Below are 25,756 nucleotides of genomic sequence, written 5' to 3' on the forward strand. Positions count from 1 at the left end.
CTGTTGCCCTGAGAGGTACAGCAAATTTGATCCTGTACTTTATGATCTTGTATTCATAAGGTATTACACATATCTACTAGACATGTTTATTAGACATGAATTTGTTTGTGCCTGGATATGCCTTGTTCCTAACCCAAGCTTGGTCAAAGGAGGTATACGGCTCATGTCAAAGCCAGAGCAAGCTACAAAACAGTTTATACTGAAACCTGAGCTCTTGTTGCAAGATATTTAGCAACACACACTTAGTGGCATCACATGTGTTGTTTCACCAGCAAAGCTGACTCCAACTCAACACAAAAAGTCCCGTGTGGAAATGAATGCGCCCAAGTCTACCAACTTGGGGTCAGAAGCTAACCAGGAGAAACATTTTCCAGGAAACTAGGAATCCAAGGATTCTCCCCATTCATCTCTGTCAGGACAAAAGGTGGCGAGGCCAGAATGATTTTACAGAAATACTTCAGAATCTCACGAGAGAATGTCTTCTTTCCAGTGAATTTGTTCTTTCATGAGACTAAGAAGTCTCACTTCTTAAAAAGTAATCATCTTGGAGACTAAGAGATCGGGACATCCAAAAATCAATGCTCAGAATCATCCTTCCCTTTCTCCCATCTGAGAATGTACAGCTAAAATTTTTCAAGATTCTCTCAGAGATCATACATTTCAATCCACACTTAAATCTGACTAACTACACCTAAGAGCACACTTCAAACACCATGTTGTTTTCCCTAACAGACTGTAGGGGCATACATATACGGGAAGATAAACATTGACCACGCAAATCAGTTAACCATAAAATTAGATGGAGAGCAACAGAAGGGTCTAGAACCTTACTATTCAAAGTGTGGTCCGCGGCATTGGCATCACTTGGGAGCTTGTTAGAAACGTAGAATTGAGGCCCACCCGAGACGTCCGTTAGCGTTTTAACAAGATCCCCAGGGGATTCTCAACACTTTTAGCTTGAGAAGCCCCACATCTAGAACTTAGCAACCTTTGCTAAAACCCAACTACCATTTTGTGTCTTGGAAGGTAACGCATTTGTTTTCACATTTTTTTCCTTTAGTAAATATGTAATTATATGAGGTTAACATACCACTTATGCTTTAAATGGTGGCAGATCTAACTGATGCTTGAGAACATTTACATGTGCCATACGAGGACATTTCTGAAACAGGACTGTGTCATCCATGTCTCTCTAGATATGCCCTGCTTCCTCAGGGGTCCATTTTTAATAGATAATTACTGCTAACAGTTGCCAAGACTGGAAGAGGAGAACAGCGAGAAAGGAAGGAAGAAGGGGGCATAATTCTACATCAGAATAAGGCTCTTACTTACCAGTTTTCTACTTGCAAAACTTCAGGCAAAGAATAAATCATTTCTATGTACTTCATTTAACCTGCAGAAGTTTAAGCCTGTGAGTCTATTCAGGAAGCCAAACTAGGTTCAAAGAGCATCAGAGCCTCAACCAGTGAACACAGGTGGTTCAGTCCCAATTCTTCTCTAATAAAAATAACTCCTAGAGTGCAGACACCTGGGGGACTAAAAGCCTCACCTGCTCCTCACCCCTGGGGAAACAACTATACTCTATCTCCTGCCCAAGACTTTTTTACCCTCTCGTGATACTCATGTCATTATTGAGATTTAGGAAAGGCAAGACAGACCCACCTGGAATCTCCGCATGTCACGTGGGTTTCCCGCATTCTTTAGGCAATTTTGGTTACATTTGAGGAAAAATTTCAAGAAGAACCTGTGAAGAAACAAATTACCATGGTTAGCATTCCATTCAACACTGAATGGAAAAAAGTAGTAAGTTGCTTCCGGGTTGTGCATTCTGTTCTTTCTGGACATTTTCTGAAACATTCAGAGTGGTGTCAGAGCCAGTATTTGGTTTAAGGCTTTAGCCTTTGTTTTGCACCCAAGCTGGACCTTCTTTAAGAAGGGAATGCTCTCAGGGCTGCCAACAGATCTCACAAAAGAAAATTAAGCCCCCAAGGAAGTATCTTCACTCATAACAGAGGGAAAGTTTTCACCATAATTTAAGGTAGGTTCCAATTGGATGTAATTGCCTGAGAATTCCTCATGGTCCCCAGCAACAACATGTAATTTAAGCCCCATAAATTCACAGATGATGAACCAGCCAAAATACATGTTGGATGAATACAAGGAGATGGTAAACACTTTTTATCTTAGCATCTCCAAATAAAACATTCTAATCAGCAGTACCCACGAGAAGTGGGTAAAATTCACATACTGACTAAAGTCTTTTGACTTCTCAAACATTTCCTATATGTTTTTCTTACCCTACCTGCTATTTGTGATTGAAACAAAAACTATTTGTGATTGAATGAGGACTGTCCTGCCCGACTGCCACCTTGTCCCTGAATTGGTTCTACAGCGAGATCCATGGGTTTTATTTGCTAGGGTGACCAAAGGTCCCAATGTACCAGGAACAATTCTAGTTTATACCAGCTGTATTAGTGTAAGTATTAACAGTACCCACTTTAACTCTCAAAAGCGTCCTGGTATGGATGATAAATCAGATGGTCACCCTATAATGTTCTGAGTTATTTCTAACGTCGCAGTTGTTCAAGTCCATCATGGAAAGGCAGCAGGTATCAAAGCTGTGCAATTAGGGCATTCATGTTGACCACCTGCAATTAACCTCTCCACCTGCCTATGTTTGGGGAAAGAAGCATTTTAAAAGCCACCTGAAGTTCTTCAATCCGTTTTACTCTTAGAGCTGTGGATTTCAGGCCCAAATTATTTTCCAAAAATATCAGAATGCATTAAAATGTTGGTCAGTTAAATTCTTATAGGAATTTTCTTTTCTTCACCTTTCTGCCACTTTAAGTCTACACTGGAGTAAAATTCCCACTTCAATACACATAATTTGTGAAGAACTATCACGCCATCGTGCCTCCATCTGGATTTAGCTCTGAGCACAAGTCTACCAACCAAATAACACTGGGGTCCTCTGTAACAAGAGCACAGCACAAAGACACGCCAAATTCAGCCAATTTCTGAATACTAAAACGAAAGAAGTCCCAGAAGAATCTCGCTCCTCCCTGGTCTCTTAGAATCTGCCAAGAGGGGAGTATGGCGTCGGAATAACTATTTGAAGAGAGACGATGACTTTATCAACCAAAAAATAACATTTTAAACTGTAAACAGCTTCTTGAAATGGCCGTTTCAACATCACGCAACATTCAACTGCCCATCAATAAAAGCAGGCTTCTGAATAATCATTCATCCCTACTTCCAGGATCTCTTCACAGAGGCCAAAGTTTATCAAGCTTTTATACAAGACAAATGACTCCTGGAACATCAAAGAGCAACACCATCATTCCCTAGGCCAATCTGCCGGTCCTGACTCCCGTCCCCTTTCAACAGGGTGGACCTGGGAAAGGAAACGGGTTTGAGGGAGCGGTCACAATCCTAAGTGCCTTTGTACTGTCCCTTTCCACAGAGCTCTTAGAAGGCAAGTGCTGGGTGGCCCCAATGACCACACATGGCTGTCAAAAACTAATGTCGGAGAGCTCAGGGTAGTGAGTCTACCATCTTGCTGGGGATAAAGCCTACATCCAAAGACACCTGAAATGTGAAAACTGGCTGCTTCTTTCAAGCACAGCTAGTGGGAAGAGCATAATTAAAAGCCACCCAAAGCCCCAGGACAGGGCTGACTACCACTCAGTTGACAGTAAGAGTCGGTGCAGTGCGGTGGACAAGCCACAGCCTTCAGAAATACCCAGAACGAGGTTCCTATCCCAACTCTGACAGGTACTGCTTGTGTGACTTTGGATGAGTAGCTAAACCTCTCTGCACCACACTTTCCTTATCTATCAATTGAGTACAATAACAGTCCCTATCTCATAAGGCAGTTGTGGAAATCAGCTGCGATAATGCGCAGTGCCTGGCACATAGTAAGCGTGGCGATGGTGGCAGGAATAATAATAATGGCTTCTGTGTATTAGTTGCTTACCTTGTGCTCAACACAGTGCTAAGAACTTCAAATACATTTTCCCATTTAATCCTCCTAAATAACCTCTGCTATGAATCCCATTTTATAGATGAGGAAACTGAGGTTCAGAGAAGTTAAATAACTTGCCCAAAGGTTAGTAACTATGAATCTAGAACTCAAATTTTGACAGAGCCTGTACTCTTAACCATTAGGCTATAGTAGTTTTAGTAATAATAGAAGTAGTGCAGTACTGATATTAATACTAATTGCGCCATTGACAGCAATTGTACCACAATGGCAATTGTACTAATAAAAGTAATCATATGAGTAATTATTAGAATTATTATTTCTACACCAGCAATGAGAACATTGTGGAGGGAAACGTCATTGCCATTCTCCTTCCAGTGGGCCCCCCTCCTTGGTTCCCCAGGGCTGATAATATTTGCCTCCTGTGTGTGTTTAAGCCATTTGAGCCCAGACTCGACAGCCAGATTCAGGTTGTGTTAGAAGGAGCTGTCAGCACACCCTCTGGCATCTTCAAGTCAGACAACTGCTAGCGACCATGAGGGGGTCCATCTGCTGCCAAAATGGATTTTGAAAGACAGGCAAACAGGACGCTAGCTCTGCCAGAGAGAAACAGAATCAAGGGAGCAGGGGATCTTCTGCCTCAACGATAAGCAGAGAGGCGAGGCTCCTGTCAGCAGCCCATCGTTAGCACAAAATCTATGCAGGGCACACACCAGATCCCCGTTACCCTAAGCTGCCCTGTCACTTGGCATGCTGGCAGAATCTCCTGCCTGCCCTCTTGACAGCGGATCGCTTGCTGAAACTGAAGGCTTGACCATCTGTCGTGGGGAAGAGACGGTGTCAACTGGTGCCTGGGGCCTCACACAAGCCCTTATGTGGCAAAGACGCTCTGAAGGGCCAGTTCTTTTGGAGAAAGCCAGTCCTACTCCAGGGGGAGCCTCAGGAATTCTTTCAAAGTTTTCCCCTAAGTAGATGCCAAATATCTGACCCTTTCGGACTGCACTTCCTTAAAGGAACTGAGGAGTTAGAAGTAGGAGTTAAAAATATCCCCACTGAGAGACAGCATTAGATGTGCCACACACATTTTGGGGATGACTTATCAGGGTTTTTTAAGGCATTTGTAAACCTGGGTACACGTGCTGGCCTACTGAGAAGATCTCAGATTCCGAGGGGACTTTTAACAAAGCGGAGGTTATTGTAACTCAAAACCTCACTTTTGTCTAACGAATTACCACATTTTGTGTGGCGGGTGTGTTTGATAAAGTGTTGTCAGGAGAAAGAGTGTGGCAGCCTTACCCTAACCGTGGGAAACTGACCCGAAGCAGGACAAAGTCCCTATTGACCTTGCAGTGTTCCAAGGAGTTCCATAAACTCCAGGAAACAGCCCAACCAGGACCAAACTCCAGTCTTTTTTGGGTGGCGGGGGTGGCGAGAAACCCGACACTTTTCCGTTAACCTTCAATAGAAATAATATCATCTTGTGTTCATATAGTGTGTTATACTATTTAAAGCATTTACATCCCCAATACCTCACTGAATCATCACAGAAGTCCTATAAATTAGGCATGCCAGAAATTATCAACCCATTGGAAAGGCAAGAAAACTAAGACTCAACAAAATAAAGATATTTATCTACAGTCAAAACTAAACTAATACCCTACATTGGCCAAAAGGACTCGTTATAGTATGAGTTTTCTCCATGAGTTATAGGACTTTATAAGTGACCTTAACCATCACTTAGTCTAACTTTCTCATTGTGCACATGAGAAAACTGAGAGATCAGGAGACACGACAATACTCACATAGTTATGAAAGCTAGAACTATAATCCACATGTCCTGACTTCTAGCGGTATGATTTTCCCAACATAATGCTAGCTTTTCAAAAGCCCATCCAATAAGAGCTCAGCACTTAAGCTACTGAACTTTTTAATCTACTACGTCAATTAGGAAAGTGACAGTCATAAAACCAAAAGTGACATCCTATTAAAAGTTGGGTTTAGGTTCATCAATCAGGCTAATGGAGGACATTAGCTCATCAATGAACATTAACTGAACCGAACACACACATTTCTGGAACAAAATTGTTTATTCAATGACTTACTTGTATCACATTTTAGCAACCAACAGATATTCAGTATATTGAGTAGCTTCCACATGACTAGCACAGTGCTGGATACCAAAAGTACTTCTAGGCTCCCCCCAAAGGAAAATTCATTGAATTAGCCAACAGGATCTGACCTGTCTATACAAGAAGGTAAAGTAACAAAAAGTCATCTATGTATACCCAGCACGTGGCACAGGACTCAGAAATCAGTGCGTTTTCAGGAAATACTTGTTCAACCAAACAGAATCCAGGACCTCCCAAGGGTAGAAATGGGAACATTCTACAATAAAGATAGTAGTCAGGCATACTGGACAAGAGCTTGAGTTAGAGATAGACATGCCTGGGTAAATTTCTACAATTCCCTGAACCTCAGTGGTCTCATTAAAATGTGGGAATAACAGTACCTCTCTCCCACCACCATTGTGTGGCTTTCATCATAATTCTAGCTTTACTGTTTAGTTAAGTGTGTGACTTTAGACAAATTATTTTACCTCTCTGTGCCTAAATTTTCTCACCTGTAAAATGGGGAAATGGAACCTCCTTCAGAGAATTAAATGAGTAACATATGTAGAGTGTTTAAATAGTAACTGGCATAAAAGATGGGATAATTATTTTCATCATCATTTATCCCTGAGCAACTGCTCACTCCTTTGCACTTAGAAATGTTGAGATTTTCAGATTCAAAAAATATTCTTCTCTCTTCGAAGCTTAAGAAAAGCAGCAAAGATCTATGTAACGAGAACTATAAGTTTCATTGAATGACCTACTAAAAGGAAAAAAAGAAAAAGAAACCAAGGCAAGACAATAATGACTACAGCAGCTTTACCCACAGACCAAGACAGAGAGGAGAGAGGCAGCAGTTTAAATCATGGAGGACTCCAGCTAGTCACAACTGAAGGGCACACACAGTAAAACCATCCACTAGACAACAGCTTGTACATCATTAATTATTATGCAAAGCATTGCAACAGATCTGGGCTGAGCAGGTTGAGTTTTTACCTCCCCCACCCAACTTCTGAAAAATTACGTTTGGATGTTTTCAGCTGCTCTCATAATGTTCAGGTTGGAAAGGAAAAGCATCAAGGCACACCTAAACCTCAAGACATAAAACCCCCATTTGCAGTCTTAAGGCTCCCTGAAAGTTCCTTTGACTTATGCCCACAGATGGTTATGTGGCAGATGATCCTTCCCAAAGATATTCAGGACACGAAGACTCACTCTGGCCTGATGCAGGAAACAGCTGTGTGGAAACAACTGAAGGGTCCCTTCTGTGTGAATTTCAAGCTGCTCCCACACACACTCACTGGAGGGTAGAAAGGGAAACGTCTTCGGATTGACAGGGCCTCTTGGGAGGAGTTATTTCCATACGGCACCATCATCTTCGTTTTGACAATGAAGCGCAGAACCGCCTACCTCCATGACCTGCCTCCATGACCAGATCTGCTGCCCAGACATAACCAAGGAAGACTTTCCAGGAGTACAAGGATTCTCCCAAATTGAAAGTATTTGAGCAGAAAGCACCAATTCCTACCCAGACCACCTGAGCTGCCAGGGGCTGTTTCAGAAATGCCATCATTACCCGTGGTCGCTCTCCGTGGAGAAGTAAACAAGAGTCCCGTGGCCACTGCCATGAAAAACAGATCTCTCTTGAAAACAAGGGAGCCAAAACAGCCAGAAAGAGAAAACTCTATTTTCAATGTCAACACTTTTGGGTTCCTAGTACACAGAAGAAAGTGCAGAGTACAGTTCATCCCTGTGAAAATATGATACCCGTAAATCTGCCAAAATCCCAGGGATGCCACAAGGGCAGGCTGAGGAGGCTGAACCTGTGTAAGGGCAAAGGTTTCTCACCACCGGGTTGACCTCCTCTCCTTTTCTCATATTAAAATACACTACTGAGAGAAGACCTGCATTGACTCAAACCCTGGCAGTTCTGTTTTGAGAGGTGGGCAAGGCAGAAAGGGAAGAAGAAAGATCACGGAGGAGAATCTACACAGATGAAGCAAATTCTCTCCTCCCTCCCCACAGTGGAAGGTGGAATGACACCAAGTTGTGGCACTATCTTGGGGATCCCAGAGGGAGAGCATGTGGCTGCCCCTATTAAGGGCCACTGACCTCAAGGAGTTTACCTTTTCCCCTGGCCAAGGTCCCTCACATCTTGGGCATTTCTGGAAAGTGCTCTCAGCCTGAAGGGAGGAACATGATCAACTTGAAAAGCATCCATTACCTCAGAGCTCAAAGTTTGGCCTTGATGGAATGACATAATTAGTGGCAAAGACTTACCAAAAAATAGGCATTGGGATTGCATAGCAGCAGACGAAAGAATTTAAAATAGTTTTAAGAAAAGGACCCACTGCAAATAGGTCTCTTCATGTTAGAAGTCGAATGTGAAAGGCGGGAGAAAGCATCAGGATAGTGAAAGGGGAGAAGGGAGGACAATAACCAGTGGCCAATGGAGAAAGAATAAATCACAATTCTTTAGAAATGACATGGGGAAGGGACGTCAGAGCAGGGGTGCTGTAGCTTACCACTGACTGCTATAAGGTTTCATTGGAAATTAAATGAGCAAGTATGACTCATCCAAAGAACTCTAAGCTTGTGTGTGGTAGAAAAGGCGTTCATCTTCGGGGACACTCTTTTTAATTAAATGCCAAGTGTTTCTTGCCAAAATGTAGTAAGGTACAAACACTGGCCCTCAGCAGACATTTAAAGTCATCCTAATAGTATGATATGCAGCAGGAACGAGGCAGATAAACTCAAGTGTATGTTTGTCCTTCTCAGGGCTGGCAACAGACTGAGAACATATTTGTCATAAACTGTTTCCATTACAAGGAACACGATCTGCAAGGAATCATCTGGCACAGAGTTCCTGCAGACCCGGGGATGGGATTTGAGACAGGCATCAGGTCTTGGAATTCTGGGTCACTGGTGCAAATTCTTCCCCAGGCTGGAAAAGATGGAAATGCAGGTGGCAACTCTGCTTCAATAACAACGACCTATCCACAAAGCCAAGCATGAAGAGTGAGGCAAGAGGAGTCTCAATGCCTCAACTTAGTAGTTAGTATAGCAAACACATGAGTATACCATGTGCAAGGCCCTGTTCTGCGAGCTTTACATGTATTAATTCATTTACTCTTCACAACAACCCTGTGAAATATTCTCATCTCAACGATACTGAGAAGTTATGTAATTTGCCCAAGGTTCCCTATCTAGTAAGTGGTTGAGTTGGAATTTGAACGTAGTTGGTTTGGCTCCAAAGCCCACATCCATTACACTACATTCCTTTGTATGTTATATATATTGTATCACGGGAGTACAGATCATTGACCACATCTGGCTATTCTCTTATCATCATCACCAGATTCATTCAAAATTAGAGCTAAAGTCAGCAAAAAATTTTCTAGTATTGTCACTAGAATATTCCCAATTATAAATCTTAATGTTTCAATTTTGCTTATGACCAATCTCACCTATTTCAAATGCATTTTAACGATAATAAAAGCCCCGTGGGTGTGTCTTATAATCGAGCCAAACCAAATTTGAAGAATGATGGTCAAAGTAAGAGCAATGCCATCTGGGTCTCTTGGGAGGAGTCAATGAACATCATCTTAAGGATTCAGTTATACTCCATGTAGTCACCAGTTCCACAAGTCACTATCTTTGCACGTCTTTCTTGTAGACAGAAAGCCACAGGTTGAAAACGAAAGGCTTTTAATACCCCTCCGTTTACTATTCATGGGTTTAAAATATTAAAGCAGATTCATTTAGAATGTGATGTTAGAATTTCACTTTTCCTCCTAAAGACTCAATGGGTTTCAATATTAATTTCTTCTGTGTGGGTGATAGATGCCAGAGAGAGATCAAGAAGTTCAAATTCACAGTAGCTGAAGCATGTGAGGTTGTCATGGACGCTCAATTCACTATTTTTTTTTCAAGACTTTATGAAGTAAAAGTGTTCAGTGTCATTCATTTACTCAACCAACAAATATTCCCAGAGAGCCTAACATGCACCAGTTCTTCTCTCTTGATATCAACTGTACTGTGATCACAATGACTGTAGTTCAAGTTTTTCTCCAAAAGAAAAATAAAAGACAAGGAAAGCACTTAAAATCGAACTTCCAAGAAAACTTTTTGACTCTGAGGATGGTAAGGTATTTGAGTAACTGCTAAGTAAGGCTGAATAGTCATAAAGTATCAATCTGTTAACGGGTGTTCTGGCAGAGGCTGGATAGGGAATCTTTCAAAGTCCCTGATCAAGTCAAGATTCTACCTTTCCAGGCATACTGGTCCCCTACTCTTCACCATCCAGCATTCTTTGCTTCAGTCACATCCTGTGCCCTGAACATGAAGTTTCCTCCCTGCCTTCACCGGAGGCTGCATTCCTGGGTTTGAAATGCCTTCCCCACTCCCACACTATCTCAGCTTCTCATAATCCTACTTACCCTTCCAGTTGTAGCTTAATGCACTCTGCCCATGAAACCTTCCCAAATACCCCAGCTAGAATTCATCACTTCCTCCTCACTCTGTTACAGCTCTTGTCACATTTGGTCTTCATGTCTTGTTACCTGAGTAATCGTCTGCCCCCTCCATGACACCACAGACCCCTGTAGAGTGACTTTCTATTCCCCAGGTCCTAGTGCAGCTGTATATGGAAAACAGTAAATAAATATCTGACTTAAATTGACTGTAAATATTAATGGCAGTTAACTTTGAATTATAGCACAAAGGTTCTTTCTTTCTTCTTTCCATTTTTTTCTATATTTTCTGAATTTTCTATGAATAAGTCATTACTTTAAGAAAAATAACTTTATTTTTGTGAAAATTGAAGTGAATATCACTCAGCATAGAACCTAGAGAATGTTGCCCCCATTTTGCTATTGATAAATGAGTAACTAAAAATGATGAGTCTTTGCCAAAGTCTTTATGCTCTAAGATCTGCCAGTTAATTCAAACAAGATCAGTGAAGAGCTATCCATCTCACACTCTGTAAAAAAGAAATCATTTATTAGTTTCACATATGCATAATTCATAAAAGAGTATCAACTGGGCAGATTCCACACCTTTGGTGTCCTCAATTTCCTACTTAAAAATTCCTCAACGTCGAAGTTAAAAATATTATCTGTAAGTAAACTTGCCATTGTTCTTAAAACATTTAAGCATAACCCAAAGGGACAAAAGGCCATGTAACTAACAGTGTGAAACGGATCTCCTCTCTCCAAAGTTCTACAGACCCTTCTGACAACTTGGTTGAAACCCAGTGCTTAAAGCTCTTGACGGTTTGCTATTTCTTGGTTCAGCCATTTCCTTAAGTCATTCATTTATTCATTCAGTCCATCCTTCATTCAGTATTTACTAAGCACCTACTAAGTGCCAAGCACAAGCATAGTGACAACTTGGTCCCTGCCCTTACGGAAGCTCACCAAAGTGGAGTTCTCAGGCCACCTGCATCAGAATTATCCGGGAAACTTGCCCAGGCGGGAGTAGGTTAGGGGGTAGTGTACTCAGATAATTTTGAGGTACACTGAAACTTGAGAATTGATATCTAATTTATTTTTAAAAAATCAACAGTAATGTCAATACCATGTGATAAATGCAATGATGGAGTTATGTACCAGAAATAGCCAACTGCAGAGAAGGGATGGACATCTAATCATGTGTCACTGAAAATTAGCACAAAAAATTATATCAAATCACCTCTGAGTAAACAGAAAAATTAAATTCCCTCACTCATCCCACCTCATCCCCAGCACAAGCCACAGAGAAAGAAAGAAGTTCCTGATCGCCAGAGAAAGCTGATATTTGACAAACATTTGCTTCAATGAAAAGAAATAAGCTCATTTTTCTACCGAAAAAGAAAGAAAAGAAAAAGGCATTAGCTGAAGAAGCTGTTCCTCAAAAGGAAAAGGAGTCTTGCGAAGGATAAAAAATTATTTTAAAGCCTGTTTAAATCATCATCACCCTTTTAAAAATCTCACTCCATTTGTCTGTTCACTTTTCTGGATACATCCTCCCTGGTCCCAATCCCAGCATCACCAAGTGTTGCCTCCCACCTCGTGGCTCACACACCATTGGGGATAAAGAATTTAATCTGAGCGATGGCTTTCATTGAAAAAAATCACTGCATTCCAACACGGCCACACAAGCTGAGTTCAGACAAAAACAAGTGACTCCTTAATTTGGATTTAAGGTTCAGGATCAGTCTCCAAATAAAAATGACCAGTGAGCATCATGCCACAGAGCACTGACAATAATCTCATGAGCTCCAAATTATTCCAGTTTATATTATGGGTGATTCGATAAGTCTGTGTGTTCTAGTCCATAAAAATATAAGAAGAAATTTATCATTTTAAAATCATAATGCAAAATAGAGTCTGACACTTTATTAAGCACCATTTCTCATGATATCATAAAGATGCTGATGGAAAGTGAAACTAAAGCAATATTGTAGACGAACAATGACACAATTTAGACTTTCTGACGGTGCTTTGTAGCTCACAGCTCACACTCCCATCCCCTCCCCTCCACATGTCACACTCTTAGCTTCAATTTAAACCAGAAAAACCGGAAACAGAACTCCAAAGGAGCTTTTATTTTATCATGAAAATTGGTTGATCATTTAATAAAACAAAGAATGTTAGAATGGGATGAGAACTTAGAAATTATCTAGTCTAGATATTCTTAACCTAGAGTCCATGGATGGAATATCTGGGTTTCTTGAACACCCCAACATTGGATCCAAATTTTTGTGCACACTTTTCTGTGGAATGGGTCCAGAGTTTTCACAAAATTGTGGAAGGAGTCTGTGAGTTGACTGCCCAGAATCCATTTTCCCCTATTTTGATCACAATCCTCCATCCTCCTTTTGGAGAACTTCCTTGCCCCCACTGAAGAGTTCATGTATTTCAGTGGCATGAATTCATTCCACACATGGACCAGAGTGGCACTATGATCCAGGCCTGGCCAGTCATGGCATCACATCCCCCAACTATGTGATTGATTTAGATGAGCATGTGACCCAAGTCAAGCCAGTCAGGCCCAATCTAAGCAAAGCACAGGACTTTTGTTTGAGTGGCTAAAAAAACAGATGAGTTCCATTCTTCTAAAGTTGAACCTGGAAAAATGTGAGGCTGGGTTTGCTGGAAAATTCTATACTTAGAGATAAATCCATAATAGAATGTGATCCATTAGTATCCCACCTAACAGAGATCACAGGACAAGGAAATTATTATAAGTGGGAAGGAGAGAGGGTAGGGGGAGCTCACATCAGACAATGCCCTCCAAGAAAGGTACAGCCAAGTGGAGATGGAGATGTCGACAGAATGATAAAGCTGAGAAGGTAGCAGAAGGGAGGGTCCCAAAAAAGGTGTGTGTGAAAAAGAGAGAAGATTCTCTTCTACCGAGCTCTGGTAACTTTAGGCTGTACAACTTCAACATCTTATGGCCTCCCCTCAAGTCACTATCATATATATGTATATCTATCTCCAGACAGGTAACATGAATGAGTGAACTAAGCTGCATACAGTACTAGGGACTGTGTGAGCTGAACAGTGAATGTCCTCTCTATAAGGGACAGCCTCAACTATTCTCCAGCCATCTGACTCCACGGGGGAACATGGGGACGGAATTGCCAGAGCTTCCTCTTTCAAGAGAAGCTGAAAATACATATTAAGTGTGAAATTTGCAAATCTTCCAAACAATATAAGGGATAGACAGAACAAATCTGGGAAAGGGGTCCCAGTTTGCATCTCTCACTCTGAACCATAATAACCAAAGTCGCAGCAACTCTTTTGTCTGTGAGGCTAGGACAGGGCTTCTCTGTGTCCCTCTTGAAATTTTAAAAAATAATAATAAAAGAAGGACCCCTGTGGATCCACTAAATGGGACCCCTCTCATTAAAAAAACAAAAGTAGCTCTTGCTTTTGAAGCAAGGGCATGTTTTGTTTTGTTATTTTTGAGAATCCTTGTCACCTGAAATCCAGATGTAGTCAAGCTTGATTTTCTCCCGGGACTTTCACAGCTGACGTGTTGGGTGAAGGGCAAAGTTAGGAGAAGCATCTGCAGCCGCCAGCGAAAGTGAAGGCAGGGCCTATTTACCAGCATGAGGCTGTCCACAGACAGTGAGTGCAGACACAGGCAAACCTCCCTCGCCCACTTGTTCACAGCTGGATTTCCCAGGGCACTTCATTCAATCAGAAGCAGTAAGTTTTAGTAGCATTTTACAACCAATTAACCATGCAGGAAGCAAAACACCTGACTCGGTGCCTTCCTCCTGGCTTCTAAAGAGTCTGTGGCCTCGAAAGTCAGCAATTTGGAACTTCCTCTATGAAAGAAGACACTATCAACTCAGTACAAGCAAGTTTTATCCCTTCTTACATTTAATGGGAGGACACATGAATCCGGCCAGGCCTCACTGGCATGGGAATCAGTACCATTTTCACCTGGAGAGCCTCTATTTCACTCAGCATATGCCAGCCACTGGGTATTTGCAGGAATCACTCCACTGAATCCTTACCTCAATGCCATTAGTTAGGTCCAATGAATATCCCCATTTCACAGATGAATATACTGAGACCAGAGAGGTTGGTAAAAGAGCCCAAGGTCTCATACACACCATTAAGTGGCAGAACCAGAATCTGAGGCCAGGATATAGTTCATAACAGAGAGCAAGACTGTGTGTAGGGCGCACTGCTTACCCGTGGGCCGAGTTAAAAGTAAAACTCTGTGATTAAGAGCCAGCTTCTGGTATCTGCGGAGATAAACCTCCTCGGATGGAAAACAGGTATTAAAACTTGTGCTAAGTTCTATTAGCAATAATTCTTCTCTAAATCAATAATAAAAAGATAACAGGCTATACTTTTTAAACTATGCTTCACTTAAAAAAAAATATTCTCTTTTCTAACTTTTCTTCTACTGCTCTTCAAATAAAACTCTTGAAGGATGTGGTAGGGGTGGGTAGAGTCACCCCAACATGATGGATGAGTTTACTGAGGCTCAAAGAAGTCAAGCAGTTTGGCCAAAGTCCCCGTGCTTATCAGTGGCAGCTTCTGTTCCAATGCCCAAGCACTCCAGCCATGGGGGCTTCCTTCCACTTCCACAAACATGCCAAGCTCTTCCCATCCTGGGCCCTGGAATGATCTGGCCCTAGTTCTTTCTCATTCTTTAGGTCTCCCTTAGATGTCACCTCCACAGGGATGTCTCCCCTGCATCCTACCTCAGTGTCTCCCCTTCAGTCCCCATCACTGTCTTTTTACCTATGATACCACTTGGCATCTGGCAGTCAAATATTTGCTGAATGAATGAAGAAGTAAGTGAAACAATGCCTGATAGATTTCCAATTTTCTGAATTTTCTAACTTTTCATAGTGACAAAGCTACAGGACTTTCTCCCCAGCACTTCTGGCCAGATCCCCTTGTAGAGCGACAAATGAAAACAAGTCCTGCTCCAGCGATATTTAAGGGCCCACCTGCTGAAATGGTGGGAGCCCCCTCCCCCGCCCCTGCCCCTGCCCCAAACACACATATTTGTTCTTTAATGTCTTTCCCAGTTGACTCAGGGCTAGATTCTTAAGTATGGTGGGAAGACCCACACAAGATGGAAGAGATAAATCAAACGGTGATAAACGAATAGTTTTCCTTACTAAAGCAAAACACAACATCCTCATAGTTAAGCAGAGAAGAAGCTGCAGTATGAAAGGGTATGAAAGGCTGCAATAGAGGTCCCTGATTCTCCTCCTTGAGTTTTCATCTCTCCCTCTGGGGTTCTTCTGCTGATGGCTACCATATGTAAGGAGGAGGCCTCTGATTGAAACCTGAAACAATGCCCCCACCCCAATTAAGCCAAGAGCTGTGGAGAGAAAGCACTGGGTCTGTTGGAACCCCAGTATGTGTTCTCTCCAACCAAACAGTCTACTTCCAGAACCATTTCCCTGAACCCATAGAGTGTTTTACATCTTATTTTTAAAAAAGAAGCCTCTTTCCTTACAAAGATAATGAAGATGATAAATTGTTCTCAAAGGGAACAGCCTGGGAAAATATGGGACTTCGTGTATTTTTCCTTGAACTATGGGATCAAGTTTGCATGCACCCTCTAGTGTGATGATTCTTAGCCAAGATGACTCAGAATACCAATCTCCTTCTGATCACGGTTGATTTTTTTAATGAAAAGACTGCTCCAAAGTAGCCTAGCTGAATACTTAACCAAGTGTTAGGCTTTACAGAAATAGTAATAAGTAAAAGCATAGCTAATGTTTATTGAGTGGTTACTGTGTGCCAGGGACTATGCTTAGTGCAGACGTCAATCCTCACAGCAACCCACACTCCCCCATGCACCCATTCACCCTCCACCCTTGCCCCTATTCTCCAGGGGCACAGCTGACTCACAGAGAGCTGAATCACACAGAGCTCGTGGCAGGAATGAACAAGATTTGAATGCAGGGTCTCACCAGGCAGCCTGTGCTCTAAGAGCTGGAACAGAGCTCTCCAGGAACCTAGGTTCTCCATGCTACTAGGGGATGCATCAATCAACATGCATTGGCAGCTACTGTATATCTCTCAGTCCTTAGACACTGTGTGCTAACATCTGTGCACACGCCTATCTACTTAAAAGAAAACATTTTTAAATCTTCTTCTGCCTTTGAAGCATCCCTAGCCTTCACGATCTGGATCAAACCTACCCCTGCAACCTTTTTTCTCCCACTCTGCCTCCAAGCTTTTAATGCAGCCACACTGGACCACTTCTCCTTTCCCTCAGCCCTCTCTCTGCTTTGCCAACTCTGCATCTTTGCACATGCTGTGGCTCCCTCCTAACATACTTCCTCTTTCCCTCTTCCTTCCCTTCTCACCTGAACAAGTAATCATCGGTCAAGACCAAGTTCAAATGTGACAGGCACTGGGCACTGCCCTGACTCTCCCATACTCTCTCCTCTGTGCTCCCACCATAATCATAATGTGACAAACAATCAAGTTTCATTTCTTTGTTGCCCTAACACAGTTCCAACTCATTCACGATGACATAAATTTTTATAAGATTCAAGTCCTGAAGACCGAAATTTCACCAACGTTCCAAGTATAATCTTTTTGGTGCTGTTAATCGTTGTACTCGAATCCAGCACGGGGCTATTTATACTCCTTGAATTGCTCACATTTCTTCCCTTAGGAACTAAACATAAAAGCAAGCATAAGTGCTTTCGTGCCTCAAGTAAGACAGTCCATTCACCAATAGTCTCATGACGACGTTGGGTAGTGGTTTTCTATACTAAACACAGAGAGTGGGGGGAAAAAAGTCCATTTAACTCTGATTCCTTGCTTTTTGCTAGAAAGCTTTGTAAGTTGCTTCTTGGTCTCACCTAGTGGAAGGGTCACTGCTTTAGCTGAGATTGTGACAAGCCTCTCCAGAATTAGAGTACTTTATTATCACATTAAATTTGGAAAAAGTCACATAATTAACAGAATTTATCCTCATTTACTCTGTAAAAGCACTACTATTGAATCTCTCTGCCTGTTTAATTACTTTCCTTTACACAATTTTTTTTTCCAAGTTGACCCTTTCTGGGCTCATCTACAGAAATGTGTTACAACTTTTCCTCCCTCCACTCCATTTAGGTTGCTAGACTTTATTCATTTGAATAAGCATAAAAGCTGCACCAGGGTCTGTCATAGTTCACACAACGCCTTTGAATTAGCAGCCATCACAGTGTCATACTTTCGTGAAGATCCTCTGTTCAGAGTAAGCGATGACAGCCACCAGAATTACTGTTAATTGTAATATGACACTGGCATTACACTGGGTGCTACCTAGTGGTAAACGAGCATTAATTCAGGTGCCTAAGAAATTCAGAAGCTGAAACATCACATCTTTAAAGAGAACAGCAGACTCGCCTGACACACGCTGTCTCCTCAGTAAGCTTCTTCAGACCTGTTTGCTTAAGAAGAGGGGAGGAACATACACACACATCACAATAAAGTCATCACTAGACAACAAAATCATCATCAGATAACAAACCTGGAAGGCACTGAGCTTGCTTTCTCTTGCCTGATTTTTTTTTTAAGCAGCAAAGTAACAAAGTAAACAAACCAAGACTTAAATGACACACGTTTAGCAGAGGCTGAACTTCTGCTCCCCTTTTTCTGAAACACAGATAAAAAATCATGCTTCTGTATTTCATATTGAGAAGGTCCACAGCCTAGTCAGGAAGGAAGGAGAGGATCTTTGGCTTGAACAGATCTTTTGATGTTGAAGTAGTTGGGTCACTTCTAATGAAAGGTAAACCCCTCCCGAATAGGTCAGGGGTGGGGCCAGTGAGTGACGTGAGACAATGGATAAAACGGTCAGTTGTCCTGGTTCCTTAGATGGTGAGCTCCAGGCATAGAGGATACAGGCAGTCTTCTCCTGCCTGATTGCATTGGTGGCCTAAGAGACATCCAGAGTGATCATCTTTCCCCTTGTTCGTCTGCCAAGGGAAGAATCAGCCCCACTCCATTTTCCCTACAAGAGATACATCTCAGTTGGAATGTGAAGAAACAGCAAATGAGAGGTCTTTGTCATATGACCTCCATTTTATCCAAGTGACATGCAGGAAACTATATTGGTCTTCTTCCCAAAACAGAATAACCTTGAGAGCCCACAAACATAATATGGCCCATGTTCACTGGGAAATAAGAGGCCTCTTCAACCTCCAAGCTTTAGCTTAATCATCCCTTTGGCCTGTAATGCTTTTCTCTCCCTCTTAAAGTCCCTCCACTCTTCTGGGTCTGGTTAAGATTTTTTCTCTTCCAATAGGATAGCCCAGATTCTCCCATTTGGAGTTAATGTCTTGCTCCCCCACACTCCTAAGGCATCCAAGATCTCTGCATGTCTTTCTTATGGTACTTACCAAGGTCATCTTACATTTAGGTTATCTATGCATGAATCTGATTGATTCATTTGGCTGTGAACACCTGAAGGGATTATGGGGGTTGAGGTTTTGCCTGACCTCTGTGACCACACTTGGGGCCATTCCTGACTGAAACTGACATTCCCTTTTTCCTCCAAAGCTGCCCTTCACTTACCTTTGGTCAAACACCTCATCATTCCCTGAAAGTTTGCTATTTCTCACCTCCAAGCCTCTGCACGTACTGTTCCCACTGCCTAGAATTCTGTCTACTGAAAGGAAATCAAATCCATTCTTGAAGGCCAAATCAAAGCATCCTTGATCACATTGGCCAAAATATCACTATCTGAATTCCCATAGCTTTTGTTTATACCACACTGGTCCCTTAGCACCTTGTAATTGCTTATCTGCATTTACATTTCTTATCTGCCCAACTAGATTATAAGTATCTAAGTGAAGGGACCATATTTTATACAACGCTGTTTCCTCCACAGTGCTCAGGAGAATCTTGTTTGTGCATCGCAAACATCCATTGTACGATGAGTGAATGGATATTGACGGAATATTTTACTTCGAGATCTCCAGAGTAATAAGACAAGTATTGATGGATAAACTCGTACAGTCCTAGCAATAATACTTTTGCTTTTTATGCTGCTACTATGATAATATCATCATGATTACTATTATTCTTGTTCTTCTCATTAGAGTTACTATTATTTGAGTGCTTACTGTGTGCAAGGTAATTTGCTGAGCACTTTACTAACATCTCATTTAATCCTCACAACAACCCTAAGGGGGCAACTATTAAGGTAGACAGTGTTAGCAAACTATTTGTCTGAAGTCACAAATCTAGTATGTGAGAGAGCATGGATTCAAATTCAGGTCTGACTAAGGCCAAAATTCATGTTCTTGTTCACTACACAATTTGCATCCAGCTTATCACTATTCAGAAGGTATTCAGGATGCTTGTGAAGAGTGCTTTTTCTCTGCCTGCCTACTCACCCTGGCTCTCAGGGACAGGAATGAGGATCTGGAGTGTAAAAGTGACCCCATTCAGGCTGGCCCTGTGACCTAGTGGTTAAGTTCAGCATGCTCCATTTCGGCGACCCGGGGTTCAGTTCCCAGGCACGGACCTACACCACTCGTCGGCAGCCATGCTGTGGTGGCGACCCACCTACAAAATAGAGGAAGACTGGCACAGATGTTAGCTCACGGTGAATCTTCCTCAAGCAAAAAGAGGAAGATTGACAACAGATGTTAGCTCAGGGAGAATCTTCCTCAGCAAAAAAAAAAAAAAAAAGTGGCCCCATTTGGAGTTTGAAGATAAGCCACCATCACGTGAAAAGGAGCCACTTCTCATGGTTGCTGCTGGCAATAGGACTTGGCCACCATTTTGGCGTGGTGCTCTTTGGTGCAACTGAGCACTTTTCACTTTTAGAAGGACAAGAAAAGCCTCTCAGCCTCTTGACTCCCTCACTGCCACACTCTTCTAAGCTCACATAGTCAGCTTGAACTTTAAAATGGTTGTTGCTTAACACTTTGCAAGATAGACAAGTGGTATCTCTGATTGCTCAGAGCTGCCTGTTCCTGCTCACCTTCAGTCCTAGACTGTGGAGCATCCTGTGTCTCCACTGCATGCATGTCTCAGGGCATAAACACCTTTGCCTCAGAACCCTGGCATCGCCATCATTACACCCACCTCCAATGCCCTGCACAGAGGCAAACTCGGGGCCTCTCACCCCCAGCTGTTCCACCATGTCAGTATCACAGGCAGCAGGACATGCATTCCAGAGCCGGGTGGATTAACCTCCAAGATGACACTCAGTTTTAGCTTTAGCCTCCCTAAATCCTCAACAAAAACTTTAACAGCCAGCTCTGATCTAGGACCTTAACTGTAAATCTCCTCTCTTCTCATGCACTCACTAAAGGGATGAGTAGAATCATTTCAGACCTTTTCTAGTTATTTGTCCCTTATGTTTCCTGGAGGATTCAAGGTAATGGGTAAGAACTTCCATCATCCTGAGCCTCACTTAAAAGCAAGCTAAAAAAGAAAAAAGAAAAAAAGAAACTAGAGGGTGGGGAGAAACATTATTAATGCCTCTTTTACATAGTAAGCACAAAATATGAAACATGGGTGGGAATTTCTGAAAATATTTGAAGCAACATCATTCATTTATAGAAATGAAGCCAACCTGCTGGAATGTTAAAAACAGCAGTCACCAAATTTATACTCAATTCTTAGAGCCTTGTTGATCAGCCACTGAGCCCTGCCTTGAGAACAGATCTCCTTTTCACTCAAGTGAGGATCTGTGAGAGTATTTTTGAAAGTAAATAAATGGCCACAAAGAATAAAAAAGATTAGTAAAGAATTGAGTCTCTCAAGAACATCTCTGACAAAATAAACCCCATGTTTATGTATACTCCCTCAATTGGCCTGAGCCAGAAATCTTCCCTGCAACTTAAAACTGACTGCACAGGAGTTGAGAGAAATGTCCGGAATTAGCTTAGTCAAATGCTGCCTTAAATAAATGCTCCTCTGATGCTTAACAAGATGTTAGAGCCAAAGCAGTTTAGTTTGACCTTAGCAATTCCCACTTTTCTTGCCATCACGCATCACACTACCTTTTTGGGGGGAGGGCGGGGGGTTATATGGCATCTAAAATGTAGATACCACTTAAAAATTCCAGTTGGCATATTTTAAAATATTGTCTAGCTTTTTCCTGATGAAAAATGTTGAGTTACTGTTTTTTAAAAAAAGTTTAAAAACTCAAAAGTAATAAATAAATAAAAACCACCTGAATCTCATCTTCTCCCAGTCTTTTCATGGATACACAAATTTTATGATGTACAGATTTTATATCCTTTTTTCATGTTATCTTCAAAAGGTGATTTTGTTCACCCCATTGTATTTCATAATATATAGTAGATATTCAACAAATCTCCTATTATTTGGTTACTTCTAAGTTTTTGCTACTATAAATAATATTTTGATGAACATCCTTGTACATAAAATTTTATCCGCATATCTGAGTATTTCCTTGTAGTTACCTAGGACAAGAATTGCTGGGTCAAAGTGGCATATTATTTGAGAATGAGTGTAAAACAGTTTCATTTGAAAATGTTGACATGGGTCAAGGTAACTTGACATTCAGCCAAACTAGGTTGGGGAAATTCCAAAAAGTGCCCTTGCTGTGCACAATAGTACAGGGGTTTTGATAACTTAGGTCCTAGGGCATCAATGTGTTTAAAAAACTAACTAAACACAGTGAATATATTGCATATCCACAGGTCCAACCTGTTTTCACCTGCAGTCATAGAATGTGTTGATACCCATGACAACATAGTCATCGTCTTGAGTTATAATTAACCACAAACTGAGGCAGCCCAAGAGAAGCTCGCTCTGTGCCACCAGTGCTCACCCTCATCTCACTGTTCCTGCTACAGGGCTGAGAAAAGGACTCAACTGCAGCAAAGCAAGTTACATATTGGACATGGTCAGGGTTCCCACTAGGCCTATGCTATCACGAAGATATCATGTCCAAGAGTAGGGTGAGAGAAAGCCCATTTTAAGAGATCTCTGCTTAAAGGCTGAATGGAGTCATATCATCCCTGAGAAACTGCATCTTTTGTAAACTAGGGATCGTATTGTGAGCTTATTCTTTAGAGAAAATTCAAAGCAAGCAATCTACGATCTGGCTATCATTTTTTTATAATCATACCCAGAAACTGTTCAACAAGACCATCCTATCAAGAATAGCAGTTAGACTAATATTCTCCAACAAATGAATTCCACAGACTCTGCCTCTGATTCCTAAGATATTCTGTTTTCCTGAGACATCAGCCTCAAATCTAAATGATACTGCCTCAAACTCGTACATGATCTTTTCTTGCTGTCTCATAGTACAAAGGCCACCACTTATGATCTGGCCTCCAGGAACCCAGTCAGTTACATCTCCTCCCATGTCCTTTATGTTCCTTTATGCTGAAGAACTTGATGTTTCCTAAGCCCTCTGAGCTCTTGAAAGCGCCTCGTCAAATGTTACTTCTTCCTTCTGACATGCCGCCCCCTATTCCTGATCTAGAAGAATCCTCTGTATTTCAAGGTTATCACAAATACCACCTCTCTGTCTGAGAAGCCTCCCAAGTTCCTCCAGGAGGACATGAAATCTCCTGCCTCAGGGTTCCCATGGCACATTTCTTCAGAACCACATCTATTATGTTACTTTGTGACTCTCTATTTACTTGCTTGATCTCCCCAACTAGAGAGTAATGTCTTTGAAGATAAGAACCACGTCTTTTCATCTGTGTATCCTCAGAACCTGGGATATAGTTTATAAATATCTGTTTAATTCTGAAAGGACAATAAGCATGTAGGTAGCAAGATAAAATAATGTAGGTGGCATTATAAAATGCTACCTACAACTGAGAAATAACTGAGAAACCAAAATAAATGAACGAGGGCAGCAAGAGCCCCAAGACATGCTGGCTGTGAACTGCATGTGCAGAGCATCATGGCTGATGATAAAGAACCATATGCTGGAATGTTTGCAAAACCAAATTGTATTGATAAAAAAAATCCATCATTTTATACTGTATGGCAAAAATCTTAATTTTTTTCATGAAATGGGTACTATCATCATTGTGTAATAAAAAAGACAAGTTCTGCAATGTTTCATGGGTAGAATCCAAACTTTTTCTTTGGTGCATTCTATACATATTTTATATAAATGATGCCAAAATCTCATGCTAATCCACATGAATCTGAAGTTGAATGGCAGCAGATGTAGAGAATTCCCACAGAGTTACTGAGGGAGAAAATCAAACCCATTAACTTGAGGGTTATCTTACATACGAAGAGAGTACTGGCTCTAAACCAATCAAGAGCTGGTATTGAGGTCTTTTAAAATCTCAAACACGCTCTTGTCTTTCTGATAAGGCAAAAAACAAGGGGAACTACTGTAACACTGAGATGTTCGTGCCCGGGCTGCAAGAAAGAGCAAGAAATATAGGAGTTATCTAGTGTAGCTTCCCATCCAAACAAGGGGTGCCTTCCCCCATGTCCCTGACAAACGGTTGCTCTGGCAGCACTGTGTCTGTCCTGGGAGCTGGAGATGGAGTGTCAAAGACAGAAAGCTCCCTCCCTCATGGACTTGACATTCTCGTGAGGCAGAAAGAAAAAAAGCAAGTAAAGTTACTCACAAGTAAATAAGATAATATCAGTTACTGATTAGAGCTATTGGAAGAGAAAAGATGGCAGAGGAGAAGTGATTGCTGGTAGAAAGAGGTGAACTTTAAAGAGAGTGGTCAGAGAAGTTCTTGGAAACAATATTTTGGCTGAGACCTGAAAGACAAGAAGAAGCCAGCCGTGCCAAAATCTAGGAGGAGAGCATTCCTACTAGCGCAAAGGCCAGCGTGACGAGAACAGCAAGCAAGGAGGAAAGTGATGGGAAAGGTCGCAGAGGGAGGCAGGATCTTTCAAGCTGTGACAGAAAGTGTCCCATCATGGGGAGGCAGTCCTTGCCATGTAAACTGGACAGATCCGCGAGGAACCTCCCGCTTCCTGAGAACTGAATTCAGCCCTCTTGTCATGTACCTTCAGAAATTTCCGTTTTAGCTTGGGTCCAGGGAGCAACGCTCCTCCTTCTTCCCCAAGATAACCCTTAAATAATTTAAAGTGGCCACTTTATCTTCCCAAGCTTCTTTTCCAGGATAAGCAAACCTTATTCTTCTACCACCTCAGGACATGATTCTCAGATGTGTCACCATCCTGTTCATCTTTTTCCAAATATTCTCTCACTAGACAACATCCCTCCTGAATTATGCCATCAGAATTGAGCAGGCCTCTAAAATGTTAGGAGCAGCAAGCAGGTTGTTAAGATATGAAGTCAGACAAACTAGGTTCTAGTCTGGACTCTACCACTTATCAACTGTGTGACCTTAAGCAAATCACTTAACCTCTCTAAACCTCTGTCTTGTCATGAGTGAAATGGGAATTATAATACCTCCCTGGGAGGATTATTGTGAGGGTTAAATAAGAGAATATGTGCAAAATCCAAAGGGCTATAAATGACATGTAGTAAATGCTCAATAAAGTTTATTACTGTTATTACCAGTTATTATTATTATTATTATGTGACCTCAGTCATTCCATCTTGGTCCAAATCTATATTTGTTCAAATGCAAGTTAAATATGCATTTGTTTTTGTTGTGTTGCAGTAGTGGGGTCCGGGGAACGGGTTGGGGGTTGGGAACCATATAAATGTATACTGAACCTCTTTCTCCCTAGTCTTTTGCATATGATACAATAACCCTAATCTGATCACAGTAACAGAGATAGATCAATAAAGAGCTAAACCACGAAATTGGGATGCGTCTAGACTCTAGTTACTGTAGGAAATACAACCGTGCCCATATGACTCAGATAATGCTGCATATACTGAACAATGTTTGATGATCACCCTCCTGGGGGCTAGAGAAGAGTCTCATCCATCCTTTCAGTCCTCATCGGAGCCAGTATATCAGTCCTCAATAAACACTGGGAGGAGTGAAGGAAGAAAGAAGTCAGCTAGAGGTCTACCTAGACTACAGGATCACATTTGATGATCAAACTCACACAATGTTAGCTCTCACAGGGACCCAAATGAAACACATCAGAAGCACAGAAATGAAAGCTCAGAAAGGTGAAGGGACTTGCCCAAGGCCACACAGCTAACTTGGGTCAACACTGGGATTCTGAATCTCTTCCTAGGAAACCATCTTGAGCAAACAGTCACAGACCTGAGTCCCGGACAGGTCCTCTGT

The 25,756-nt window shown here is 41.8% G+C and overlaps 1 protein-coding gene across 1 annotated transcript in view; it reads right to left on the bottom strand.

Annotated features, from left to right (window-relative positions):
* EBF1 (EBF transcription factor 1) overlaps positions 1-25,756 on the bottom strand; it is a 386,380-nt gene that overhangs the window by 141,398 nt on the left and 219,226 nt on the right. The window contains exon 7 of the mRNA XM_058544975.1: positions 1,663-1,744. Within this exon, the coding sequence (XP_058400958.1) occupies positions 1,663-1,744 (82 nt within the window). The remainder of the gene's footprint in view (positions 1-1,662; positions 1,745-25,756) is intronic.

The sequence above is a fragment of the Diceros bicornis genome, chromosome 1 (genome assembly GCF_020826845.1).
Source record: "Diceros bicornis minor isolate mBicDic1 chromosome 1, mDicBic1.mat.cur, whole genome shotgun sequence".
Lineage (NCBI taxonomy): Eukaryota > Metazoa > Chordata > Mammalia > Perissodactyla > Rhinocerotidae > Diceros > Diceros bicornis.